At 40.0% G+C, this 13570-nt stretch overlaps 1 protein-coding gene across 1 annotated transcript in view; it reads left to right on the top strand.

Moving 5' to 3' along the window:
- The window catches only part of PEX5L (peroxisomal biogenesis factor 5 like), a 163215-nt gene that overhangs the window by 103541 nt on the left and 46104 nt on the right, over positions 1-13570 (top strand). Inside the window, exon 3 of the mRNA XM_034782693.1 lies at positions 11114-11225. Coding sequence (XP_034638584.1) covers positions 11114-11225 — 112 coding nt within the window. The remainder of the gene's footprint in view (positions 1-11113; positions 11226-13570) is intronic.

Raw genomic sequence — 13570 nt, 5'->3', positions numbered from 1 at the left:
TAGATTAATTTAGCCCCTTTTTCTGTTCATGAATTATCTGTGAATAGGAATCAATTTTTATAGATTTGGTTGTTGATTTATTTTAAATAACAAATACTTTATGCAAACATAATTCAGTCTCTGTGATATTGCAAACTATTTATGATGGCTATTGCTTTGAGTATTTCTTATTTCTAACTTGCTATTTGCATTGTGCTACAGGTCACCTGAGTTGCATGGTGCAACTAGAAAGACCCACAGAGAACTTTCAAGTTAGCCATATGACCATTTCCAGTGCCAATACCTGTGCAAAGCCATACCCCCTATGGAGAAGGTCTGTACAATTTAATAGAAAATGACAAACCTTCCATCAGTTTCTATGACAACCCTACAAAATTTAACAGAAAAGTATATTCCTGCTATAGAATTCTATAGGATGGTTAAAAAGAAAACCCATAAAAAGGATAGTCTCTATTCATTCTATGGTCAACATTTTTATAAATGCCAGACTTTACACTCACTTTGCTCAGGTGTAGATGACAACACAAGGCGCAAGACAATGGAAAATCAAGCCCTATGGGTTTTTACAGTAGAATCATAGAATCATAGAATATCAGGGTTGGAAGGGACCTCAGGAGGTCATCTAGTCCAAACCCCTGTTCAAAGCAGGACCAATCCCCAACTAAATCATCCCAGCCAGGGCTTTGTCAAGCCGGGCCTTAAAAACCTCCAAGGAAGGAGATTCCACCACCACCCTAGGTAACGCATTCCAGTGCTTCACCACCCTCCTAGTGAAGTAGTGTTTCCTAATATCCAACCTAGACCTCCCCCAAAAGTACATAGTAATTTCTATAGATGCTATTACATTATTATAGAAACCAATTTAAACAAGACCTGTCTTTTTTTTAGGACCACACTGTTCCAGGCCCCCTGCCCCACAATTTTTATAGCGGGGGTGCTGAAAGCCATTGAACAAAACTGTAAACGCTGTATGTAATGGAAACCACTTCAAGCTACGGGGTATGTCAGCACCCCCAGCACCCTTAGTTCCAGCCCCTATGCTGTGGGGGCTACTCCAGCCCTGCAGGTGGGGGAAGGAACCAGCTATTCCACCAATGGTGAAATTACAGTGATAGGTACATGATTATAAATACTGCATATGGGCTAGAATGAGTACAGGATAAAAGTGCCTGTGTTTAAGGAATGCACTTGCAGTATTAGCAACATTGTGAAAGATCCAGAAGAAAAAAAATCTGCAGCCTTTTAGAGCATTACAACAGCTGGAAATCTATGTATGTTGACTCCATAACACAAAGACTTCAAATTAATGTGCAGTCTGCTACACAGACCAGCCTCCTTACTTCTCCAAAATAAACCCCACAGTTGCAAATAAACCTGAATTAAAACAAAACAAAACAAAAAAAACCCTGTATCTTAATATTCCTGAACTTTGGTAGGGTTACGAATCTCTGTGACATCTGCAATGAGGGCTTGATGCAAGGCACATTGGAGTCAATGGAAAGGCTCTCAGTGATTTCAATAGGCTTTGGGTCAGGTCCTGAAAGCCCTACGATTTCATGGCATCCACTGTAAACAGTGATATTCAGATGGAGGAACTGGACCATTTTGTTATTTCTATGGCATCTCATTCCCCATGGAAGCATAACATCCATGGGCTAGATTCACTGCCAGTCTGTACCTTGTGTAGTTATTTACACCAGACCACAGTGAAAAATAGGTGTAAAATGGCCCCAAATCAGAACAGTAGTGTTTACCACCCACTTTTCACTGGTGTAACTGACTACACAAGGTTCAAGGAAATGGTGAACTGAGCTCCTTGGCTTCTTTCTGACCCTGCACTGCAAAAAGTAGAGCGGATGAGATGATCCATTCCATAGACAATTCTGAGACAATGACAATTGTTGAATCAGATTTCAATTAAGACTATATTAACTGTGCTTTTTTGCCGCAAGGGCCCCCTAAGCAACATATGCCAGTTTTTCATTTACATCAAAGCCCCTTTACGCCACTCAGGCTGTGTTCAGTGGTCTTAAAGCGGTATAATTTGCATCCATTTTAAGGTGATTTTATACAGCCAGAGCAGTGTAAAGTAGCCTTAGTATATACTCTAATTTGCAGAGAATAGAAATTAAGGAAATGTAATTGTTTTAGAAAAAGATTTACAGGAAAATAGTTTTTTTGGTAGGAAAAACAGTCTATCCTTTGATGAGCTGCAAGGTTGTTGTAGTGTTTAGACACAAACTACTTGTTTCAAAGACATCCTATATGGATATTTAGCTGTGTCATTAGGCTTAATGTGCCCACAAACTATCAACTGCTTTGGTGTGTGTGTATAAACAAAAATAGAAGTGAATAAATATCTCTTTAGCTTCTAAAAATGTAACTAAACCCATGTATGTAAATACTACGAGTGGACAGTCTCTCTTATACCCATACATTTGCACAGCTAAAATACTGCAAGGGTATGGTTTAAAGAGATCTTTGTTATTTGGGACCTTGACTTTTGAGAGTTTTCAGCACAGCTGAAGATTGGCCAGTATTGTCTGATCTTTACAAAAAGGTACATTCTACAATAGGACAAGGTATTTTTGCCACGGTTTAGTCCTCTCTTCTCCATCTTCACATTCTTCATACTGATTCGGTGGTTAGACATAACATGACCTTTAGGCTGAAGAGTAGGAGGATTAGCTCCAAGAAAAATTCTCCAGTGCCAGTGTATCATTCCTCCAAATTGAGACGCGATTATATCTCCTGTCCATCTGAGATAGTCCGTAGAGATATATAAGCCTCTAGCACAAAGGTTCTCAAACTCATCCGTGCACCACTGGTGAGCCACTGAGCATTTGCTGGTGGTTTGTAGAAAGCTGGCTGGCCCCATGGTGCTGGATCTCACATTTTCAGCTGCTGAGTCACATCAAAAGAGTCTAAATAAATTAAATACTTCTGTAATATTTTGTAAGGAATTGCTGTAATTCCCTCTGGGCTGCTCCAGAATTACTAAAGGAAAGGGGTAAATCTGTGCAGTTGCGAATGGGAGGGGAATTGATCTCTATTTAATGTGTTTCAGGCTATGAAAACGTATGAGAACCCCTGCTCTAATCCACAAAGCTACTCATCTCCTTTAACGAGGGTGGTCTCCAAACAGAATAGTTGTAATGTAAAGTTTACAAACATAGGTTCTAAACACGATTGCTGGCATAAGGAATAAGCTCCAGTAGTTTAGGAAATTAAAGGAACTATGAAAGGAAGCTGGCTTCATTTATGCTGAGTTTAGATAAGTGAGTACCGGAAGGTTTGAAGAAAGGTACATGGTGCAAACAAAGAAAGCACTTGGTCTTTGTCAACAGCATAGTTAAGAGTTCCCAAAGAAATGTACCGGATATTTCAGTAAATGTTCTCTGGGCTGTATAAACTCATTATAAAGAAGAAAAACACCTCCTCCGGAGTTTTGATTTCTTCTATGGAAAATGCAAAGCTCTACAATTAAGACACAGCACTGAATAAAAAGAGAAGAAATGAAAGAATGTGTAATTCATATTGATATAAAACAGTTTGAAAGGAAGCAGAACGCATCTATTCATCTGGAAGAAAAAAAACTCCACTGTAGAAAGAATCTAAAGCAAATGGCCAACATAACTAGAAAGGGGACACATCTCAACATTTAAAGATTATAACATAACCGACAACTCACTGTCACTGCACATTGACTTTGAATATAAAAGTTTCAAGGTCTGGAAAAGAAGAAAGAGTTAGGAGATACTGTAGAGCGGAAACAAAATACCTTTGCACAGTAGATGCGTTACACACTACATTAGATATGTGAATTTAAATGCCCATTATTGTATCTGTTGGAATCCTAAACACACACACACACCTATCTGCTGTCAGCTCTAAATTATTGGTGGCCACCATTTCACCTGTGATGTAATTCTGGTTGTTTTGGGAACAAGGTAAATAAGATAGTAGTAGCCATTGATCCAAAGGCAGATTGTGCAGGCTAAATGTCATTTCTACCTGCAAACGTCTGACTATTGATAAGAAGCTGGTCTTCACACTGGTAATTTACCTGTGGATATGGGAAGTTCCCATATTTCATCTACCTACAGGCCTTCTGGCACTCTCAGATTTGAGCATTTCCTCAACAAACAGGACCTTATTATACCTATATTTTTGATTGGTTGCTGCCTGGATGTTTTAAAACTCTTTTTATTGCAGTTTCAGTAAACTGTACGTTGTCAGCAAGGCACAGCCAATTGTTTTGATATACAAGATCCTGCCACCTTTACATTCTCATCAGGCACTGTACAATATAAGTCTGATGCCACTAGACTCACAAGAGGATCCTATATCAAAAGCAAGAACCAAAGGCTACAGAAAGAACAAAACTGGGAATATTTTAGAGGGCAGCATAGCTGCCAGTTTTATATAACTCAGCATGTGACATTTCCAGTCAGTGATGATGCTTCACCAATTCCCCTCATGAGGTCCCCAGGAGTGGTGACAGCCAGTATTCCCTGGGTTTGGGGAGGAGCCGGGAGTAACTGGAGGAGCCTGCAGGGAGCTTGCTGGGAAGAATGGAGCGTGGCGGGGAATAGTGGACTGTATCTAAGGGGGTGTCTTTATAGGATGGGATGGGCCTGTGGAGGAGGCTTTGTAGGGAGTGGGAGAGCTGGAGCAGTCCAGGCAGGAGTACTGGAGTGAATCTGGGCTGGGCACCACTACAAGGTGAGAGAGATGTGGTTGAGTGTGGATGGAAAAGCCAGGATTGGTGGTGGGGGTAGAGCCTAGAGCAGCCTGGGGGTTCTCTGGGTGAGTGAGGGAGCCTGGTGGTGGCTAGCGTTAGGTGGGAGAGTTACGGCAAAGTCCCTCGTCCTGCCCCTCCTCCACATTAGCCCCCCTCTCCATTCAGCTAGCCACGGTCAGGTCCTATCCCACCCAGTTTAGCCTCTGACCCCATCCTATCCATCCTTTCAACCCCTGCCCATTGTCACTAGACCCTGTTCCCCCTGAGCCCCATCCCAGCCCTCAACCCCACCCTGTCACCCTCCACTGGCCTCACACCTACCCTGGTGGCAAGGCACTGAGGCGGCCAGTGCATCCTCTTGCTCCTCAGCCCGCCCTCACCACAGCTCAGAGTGCCACGCAGGCTGCAAGCGAGCAGCACGAGTCTGGGCCAGAGCAGTCAGGGGGGAGGCAGAGGGGCCGCCTGGCTGCTCTTGTAACCACAGCCCAAAGCAGCTCCCGTTGGCAGGGAGGAGTAATTGCAGGGAAATATGGTACAAGGAGAGTGTGTCACTTCCTAGGGTTGAGAGACACCTCACTGCTGCCTGCCCTGAGCACGAGGAAGCCTTGTCTGTGCCTGCCATCAGTCAGTTCCTCAGCTCCACCCACCACTGGCAACACAAGCACTCTCCTATAAGAATCTCAGACCCCACTGTTACTCTGCAGTTTGGCACACCCCAAACCTCGAGCCCTCCAAGCATCAACCTGGTCCACACGACACTTGCAGTATTCACAGATCCCTGTTTCCAGATTCACTGCTTCCAAAGAAACACAGCTTACCAGTTCCGCCTCAGGTCACTGCTCCACTTAACACACAGCACTTATAGTTAGTTTCACTATAAATGTATTTGTTTATTTAAGAAAACAGAGATTCAAGTAGTAGCAAGTAGAAGTATTGGAAACAAATGGTAACATATAAAAAAATATAACATGCATTCAAGAGCCCAAACTTAATTAAGCAGATAATCTAGCAGACATTAGAATATTGCTTACCCAAAATTCTTGCTATGCTTTACAGCCAGGTTGGCTGTGACACTCTTTTAATGAGACAAGCAAGTGTCAGTTACCTCCTAAGTGAAGGATCCTGTGTGTTTTCTTGTACCCCAAGATATACCAGATGTATGTCTTTATTCATAAACAGATCACCTCCTACTGTTTGTTTCATCCTGTAGATTTCCTTTCTTGTAGACTTCACAGTCTCTTATTTAGCCTTGGCTAACTTTGCAAATAGGCATACATTGTGAGACATACAATACACAAACGGGCAGACAGGGAGATAGATAAAAGGAATTTTTCTGAAGTACATCACCTCCTGGTGACCTGTCAACTCCAAGGCCTTTAAGAACCTATATCAGTATAGAGACACAACTCTTAAATATTACCTGCATACATATTTTGCAATGATTATGATGACAAGTGGGCTACTGGCTCTCGGTAGAGACTTGACATACCACCCTTTGATGAACTATTATGCATATATCTAACCCAAGAGATCCCTGTACAAGCCTATGCACCCCAGGACCTCTGCCAGGTGGCACCAAGTTGTCCCTGTGTCAGAGAGAGTAAAGCTGAAGTTAAGGGTGAAGAAAGTGATCAGAGGGGAAAATATAGGAAGTCAGGAAGCGAGAGAGTCTAGACTCAAGGAGCACTATCGCTCCTTGACAAGTGACAGAAAACCAGTAAATTCAATAAAAGCACTTGGTAGCTATATAAAATATTACCATATACTTGCAGATGGGAATGATGGCACAATCCATAGCAGTTCTCCAAGCCCCACAAGCCAGAGTCCTGCTGGACATTATGGCAGTTAGTATAGCAAGATTGGAAAGAGTATCTGAATGTGGTGAATGATAGCGAGTTGTAAAATGGAAATCAGTGGATTCCATCTGTGCACTATGAAACTGCATATGTTGTATACTGAATGGGGGCATATACAGTTGTCAGTACATAATGGGACAAAGAAAGGCAAAAGCGCCACATCAGGAACCTAGACTCTCTTTACAAAGGACTAATTTCTCATCTCAGATCAGAACTAAAGATAAGTGAGTTATACAGTACATTAGAGGGGCTGATGTCTGCCTCCAGACAGATACTTGTACCACCCACTACCTTCCCAAAAATATGAATACCCACACCCTCAGTCATGATTATGACAGTGGAATAACAAAAGCAAGCACGTTTTGGAGAAAAGAATTCCTTGTGGGGGAAAAACACAAGTTTTTCTAGTCTGGTGTCTGATAGCATAAGTCAGATAAATGTGCATGAAATTCATTTCAATTTAGAAGGAATATTTTATGTTATTGTGGAGCCTCCTCAGATGTGAAGTCAATAAGGAAGTAGCATACTAGACAAGTTTATAGACATCTTTCAATTGAGACTATGTTTCAATTAAATGAGATTTTGGAAAGCAAAATGTAGCTGTCAGGGCACTGAATTTGTGGCACCCACTAGTTGAGTTGGGATTCATAAATCAATTAATGATTACACACTGCTCTATAAATGTAGTTTTTGCATTATTGGCAAATACATAATACTGAAGCGTATTATACTGTCCCCTATTATCCTATACTACAGTATAATAAGAGTGTGTTGTCTAGTTGTTAAAGCATAGGAATGGAATTCAGAAGATCTGGGTTATACTTTCAGTTCTGCCACATAAATTATTGCATGACCTTGGTCAACTCACTCAATTTCTCTTTTCCTCACTTTTCTCATATATATATTGTAGGGGCAATACTTCTCTAGCTCTACCTCAGTGGTGCTTTGAGGCTTAGTTCATTAATGTTTTAAAGTATTCTGAGAGCCTCGATGGAAGGTGTCTGTGAACCATAAATCATCATTAATACTAAACTATAGATATGAATGTTTTAGAACACTGGTGTAACTTTGAAGTCAGTGGAATTAAATCAGGCATGAATTTGGCCCAACACATCTGGCAGCAATGGAATGCAAATTATATAAACAAGATGTGAGAGAGGGGGCCTTACCAAATTGCATGGCATACTTCTCAGTGTAGTCAGAAGTCTATTCCTATACCAGCTTATCAAGGGCAAAAGAGTCAGCATGTGGAATTCCTTATAATTGAAGAGTCTGATATGTCATGAAATAACTTCCCCACTGCTAAATAATTGCTGTGTTGCTGATACGTTGTATTACTGGGCCATATGTAGTCTGTGTTTATTAAGCTGCAAGAATTAGTAGACACTTATCATGGTTGTGTTAGCTAGACTGTTTTGAGCCCAGATCTTTCAGTTGAGGGTTGATCCAGTGAGCAATCTTTATTATAAGGAGCTCCCACAAGATTTTAACCCTTAAGGAAATCAGTGTATGTGTCACAGAGGGAAAGAGCAAAAAGATGAGGGACCTATTTTTTTTCCAACTAAACAAAAATGCCCAAAACTCAGGAGAGAGGCAACACAACTTGGCAAACAGTTAGATCAAGTGCATTTTTGGAAATATACTAATTGCAGGGGACAGTGGTAGGAGAGATAATCCTCAGTTTTCCTTTATTTTGGTAGCAGAATTTTAACAAGGGGCTTCTGAGCTGCCCCTCCATCACATCACTAATATCATCCTAGTGAATGACAGTTGCCTTGTTGTAAGAATAACAAAGAAATGACTTGGAATGTGGGAACCAGCCAACTGGGGGTGGGGGGGGGACAATATGTCTCAACTCTTAATCATCCCCAAACCACACCTGAACCTTTTGAGAGACTCGGATCCATTTGGATTAGAATCCTCTCTTTTCTCCCCATTCTGATTCTCAACATTGCCATAGCTGCTTCCCCAAATTTCCACTGCAATCCTTCCTTCCCAACTCCTCCGCATTAAGCTCCTCTCCTATCAACCTATGCCCCTCCCAGCTGGCAATTTTGACTGTCTCCATTCCCATGACTCTCAATATCCCCTTCCTTAATCCCCAACTTCCATATTTCCCTTAAAGGTAAAGTTCCAGAGAATGCAATAACATTTTTAAACCATCCAATATAATTTAATGGTGTATTATAATCCTATTCTATAGGATGGTTAAAAAAATTACAGAAATATTAGCATTTACTATTAAATCCTATAGATTTTTTAGAAACCTATAGTTTCATTCCTATCAAATTCTATAGGACTTTTCTGAGAACCCTAGCATATCACAAATACACCTTGGAAGATCCCATTGACCTGGGAGCTCTGACAATCTTCTGGTTGGGCTTTTTGTTTCCTAGGGCACAGATCTTCAGCATTGCAAAAGCCCTGCAGAAAAGCTCTTGGTGATCCTACAATGGGATCCATAAATGCAAGAGGGAAGAAAGGATAGAGGCCTACTTGATGATCATGACAGATGATTTCTGGGGGCTGTTAAATCATTAAAAAGAAGAAGGAGAGCCTTAAAATATTCACAGCATCCAAGCTGGTTTCCCCCCACTAGAAATGACTAGGAGTATATTATACCTGGTAAACTTAAAATCACATAAGTGGAACGTGCAGTTATGTAGAGACATGTCTGACACACCAACAATATTTGCTAGAAATGTAGCTCTAGAAAATATGTGTACAGACAGATCCAGCAGTAATGAAGATCAAAGATCAGCATCTGGAAAAAATGCAGTTTCCACATCAAGTGCAGACATTCACCTAAATTAGGAAATTACTTGTATATGTGTTCAAAAAAGAAGAATGTGGCATTAGACTTTGATCCCTAAATTCCATTGAGTGAATAATTTGGAAAACATTGATGAAAACCATATGATTACTTCTCTTGTAAGGTGCACTTGTAATTTGATTATACAAATATCAGGATTCTAGTGCATGGGAATCTGTTATTGCCAAATCTTCAAACCAGCATCTAAAATTTCCCCATGCACCCATTGGCACACACAAATTGGGCACTTATCTCACTAACCTCTTTCATTATGTATGTCTACTTTGAGTGCACAAATGTAGGATCCTGAGCATATGAGCGGGTGCACACACCAAACATACATGCTCACATGTGGGGGCCACTTTGAAAATTCGACTCTTCACAGAAATGGACATGCTCCCCCATATCTCATCAGCTCCAACCTATCACTTTGTGAAGTACTGTGACTTGCAAAATGCTGAGCACTTTAGGGTTGTAGAATCAAGCCTTATAAGAACAGTGAAGCTGAGTGGTTCTGCTACTCTTAATAATTTGAGATTCTGTTGTCCGGGTAAGTGCTGACGCACATCAGAGGGTTTTTTATACATTATCTAATAGTCACTAACTTTCAGGGCGGCTGTTGACAGAGGTCATACAAGAATGAGAAAATGCCTTTTAGCCATTTCTGAACCATCCAAACATCCTGGGCTTGAAAGGTCATCTCATGTTAAAAATATAGTGGGGTTCATGTGCCACTTAATAAAAACTTTTGAAAAAGGGAGAATAGAAGAGGGAGAAAACAAGGGGGGGGGTGAAAGCAAGGGTGAAAATGGGGAAGAAAGAGACTGAGATAAAAGGAACAGAGGAAAAAACATTCTTAAAGATAAAATAAAGTCAAACCATACCATCAAAAGGGCACCCAGTTGTGTCTGCAGAGGCCCTGATGCCGCAAAGAGAACAGCAGAGAGTCAACTGCAGCACAGGGACAATAATTGGATTCTTTTATCCCTAATTTGTGCAGTACCACAGGTTTGCCTTTAGCTGGCAGAAAATCTGAATTGAATCTTCCTTAAAAAACACCAAACTCATGCAATGAAAATTACAGGAGCAAAGAGTTCAAACTGCAGAGTAGATTTATAATCCCTACACAGCCAAAAACCAATTCAAAAGTTCATAAACTTCACAGAGTTCGCGCTATGTCATTCATATGTTCTTGCATTCCACAGAAGTGTCTCACGTAACAGGTTACATTGAAAGGGCTAATGCGTATTTTTTAATATAAATTGTGTTAAAGTTCTGCATGTGTGAGTTATTAGTGGAAAAAGGATGCCTCCCATGCACCTCAATGAATCAACATTGACTGGTCATTCCCACCCAGATGCTATAAAAGTGAAATTCATGCGTTCATGCCACCAGGTATTCATTAATTAGGCCTATAATCAATAGCATGTAACCATTGCTATAGAAGAACCATCTTGGTACTTTACCAAGACAGATGGCTTATGAAATTTGAGCATAATTTTAAGACATTCAGAAAGAGCCGTTAAAAGTCTATGTTTAACCCCAAAGCTGCCTGTACCTTAGAAAAAGGTGACAATCACTGGAGTCTCTCTTCTCCCACAAGCAGAAACTAGCCACATTCTGTTGTAAGGATTAATTTAATTTTTTTAGATTTTACATCTCAACAAAGTTCTTTGACCCTTGTGTTTTTTCTGTTGCCAGCTGGTGAATGAGCAACAAGAAAGCAGACCCCTCTTGAGCCCCTCCATTGATGACTTTCTCTGTGAAACCAAACCAGAAGCCATTGCCAGACCAGTAACATCAAATACAGCTGGTAACTAATTTTCTTTATCATCACTCATTAAAGGAAGATAATTAATTTTAATTTTAGCTTATTTGTTGTACTTTTTGCCAGATAACTTATTAGTTTTTTTTTTTAAATCAAACAAGATTCATTATTAATTATTTTTACAAAACTGAGTTGTAGTAAATTACAAATCGATTAATCTGGGAGTAGCAAAACCTTGTTGGTCACACTTTGGTTTTGTAAAATCAAAACTTAAACCTGGGGTTGTTAGGTTCCAGGTCTCAAATTATACCAAAGCTTCAGAGTTAGGGGCTGAGATACGCAGCTCTGATTTTAGTCCACTGGGAAAGTGATTTTGGTTTGGTAACTCCTCAGCCTGGCTTTTCTTTTGCAAAAACTTAACCATGGGTGGGTTGCATCTAGCTCTTGTTTTATCGAAACTTCCTAAATTTGGAGTTAATGGTTTTTGATAAAGGCTTAAGTAATGGTTCATGGCCTTGTCTAGATATTATCTTACTTCTATAAAGTTCATTTAGTCTACAATGCAGTCTTCACCACTGGGCTTGTGTAATGAATATGGCCATTCCAGTTGTGAAGTAAGATTCTTCCCAAGTACAGAGTACCTTTATAATCCCATTGGTGAGTGTATGTTACAGATCCCCCTCTGTGTCTGATCAATGGAAGATATGAGTCTGTTACTGTCCTAGTTCAAGCTGTAGCAGTTCATGGCCATCACATCCCCACAAAAATCTCTCCACCAATTATGCTAGGCTGGAGTGAATTTCAGTTAATGACAAAAATATATATATGTTCATCTAAATTGTGACAAAACTCCTGATGAACAGTATTCTAATACCAGTGCTACTACTGCCAAGTTTGTTTCGAAGGCTCATTATCATTGAACCCGCTTCTTGTATAGTTTTTTCTTACCCTGGCATTTACACTGACCTAAATTATAGAACAGGGTTTTACTTCCCTACTTTATTGGACATAATGGAGCATTAGGTGTTTCTGTAAATGAAAAAAGTTCCTTTATGAAAAACATGAGCCAAATATTACTCCATTTCTGCTTGTCAAAACTACACTGGTCTTCCTGCCACTAATTCTTTATTACGTACAGACTTGTTTTACTGAAAACTTGGGGAGAAAAAAAGAGATACTAAAATGTTATCCCCTTCCCACTGGGAAAAGAAGAGAAAACCTGAAGCTGAGCTCCTGAGCTTTGCTATTGAAAGAATGTAATAAATTTCTTAGTTGCCTTGTGTTTCAATAAGATAGAGCAAGTAATAAAAATGATATGGCAATCCTGAAAGCACTCAAAATTAAGAAAAGTATACTGTCTTGCAGGATTGGTTTTTAAGATTTTAGTGTTGCTGTTCAGTGGTATGTTCAGAGGTAATATGCCACTTGCAATGTATAAAGGTTAATCAAAGTAAATTAATCAATCAGTTGAGGGACAATGTAGTCAACACAACTACTATATTTTATAAATATTTCATAAACCAGCTTGCCTTGTTACAAGCCATTGGAATGGCCAAGTGGAGAATTCTAATTTGTGTTCATACATCTTGCTTTGGATTCCACTTATGAATGAATTTTTCACATTGAGAAAGAGTTTCAGACAGATGGCACTTGCCAGTTGCCATGTGAAACGTGCACATAATTTGTATGCACAATACTGCATCTGTATGTCCAAATCAGGTACCTGATATATTTGTGTTTGCAGTTATCTAATTTTCAAAGGCAATGAGGGCAATTCTGCCTACAGATTAGGCACACAACTGTACATATATTTATATGCTAACTGGGCTGACAATTTGCTTCAGTATGTTTTAACAGCTTCAGAGCTGTGAGAGAAAAAAATGCTCACCATAAGCAGGACTGGCAGTGATATTACACTAATGCACCATAAGAGTAGGCCACTGCAGGACTACACCTCCTCATTCATTGTGTCAGATTCCCTCAACCAATCACCAGCAATGAATGTTTGGCTTCTTCCAAGATATTTCTTGTTTTCATTACCTCACCCCTTCCTTACTTGGTACTTCCCTGCTCAGTTATGATATCAAACACACCATACCCCAAATACTTTTAGAATTCCAAAGTCAAAACCGAATTCACTGAGTCAAGACTTAGAAGATGAAAAAGCAACAACTTAAGACTTCATCCTGGGCTTTGGAAAACTGAATTGTAAAGGTTGCTGAAATAACACTGAGTCTGAAACTAAGTCATCAAAAGCAAGGACATTCAGAATTAAGGCAGGATTATTATTTAAAATTCTAGCACTGAAAAGACACCACCAGGTTGGGCTCTACTATGCTAGGTAATGTACAAACATAATAAATTACAAAGAATCTTTCTTAATTCACTGG

This window comes from Trachemys scripta, chromosome 9 (genome assembly GCF_013100865.1).
Source record: "Trachemys scripta elegans isolate TJP31775 chromosome 9, CAS_Tse_1.0, whole genome shotgun sequence".
NCBI classification, from domain to species: domain Eukaryota; kingdom Metazoa; phylum Chordata; order Testudines; family Emydidae; genus Trachemys; species Trachemys scripta.
Note: the sequence above shows the minus strand (reverse complement) of the source record. Positions and strands in the feature narration are given on the sequence as shown.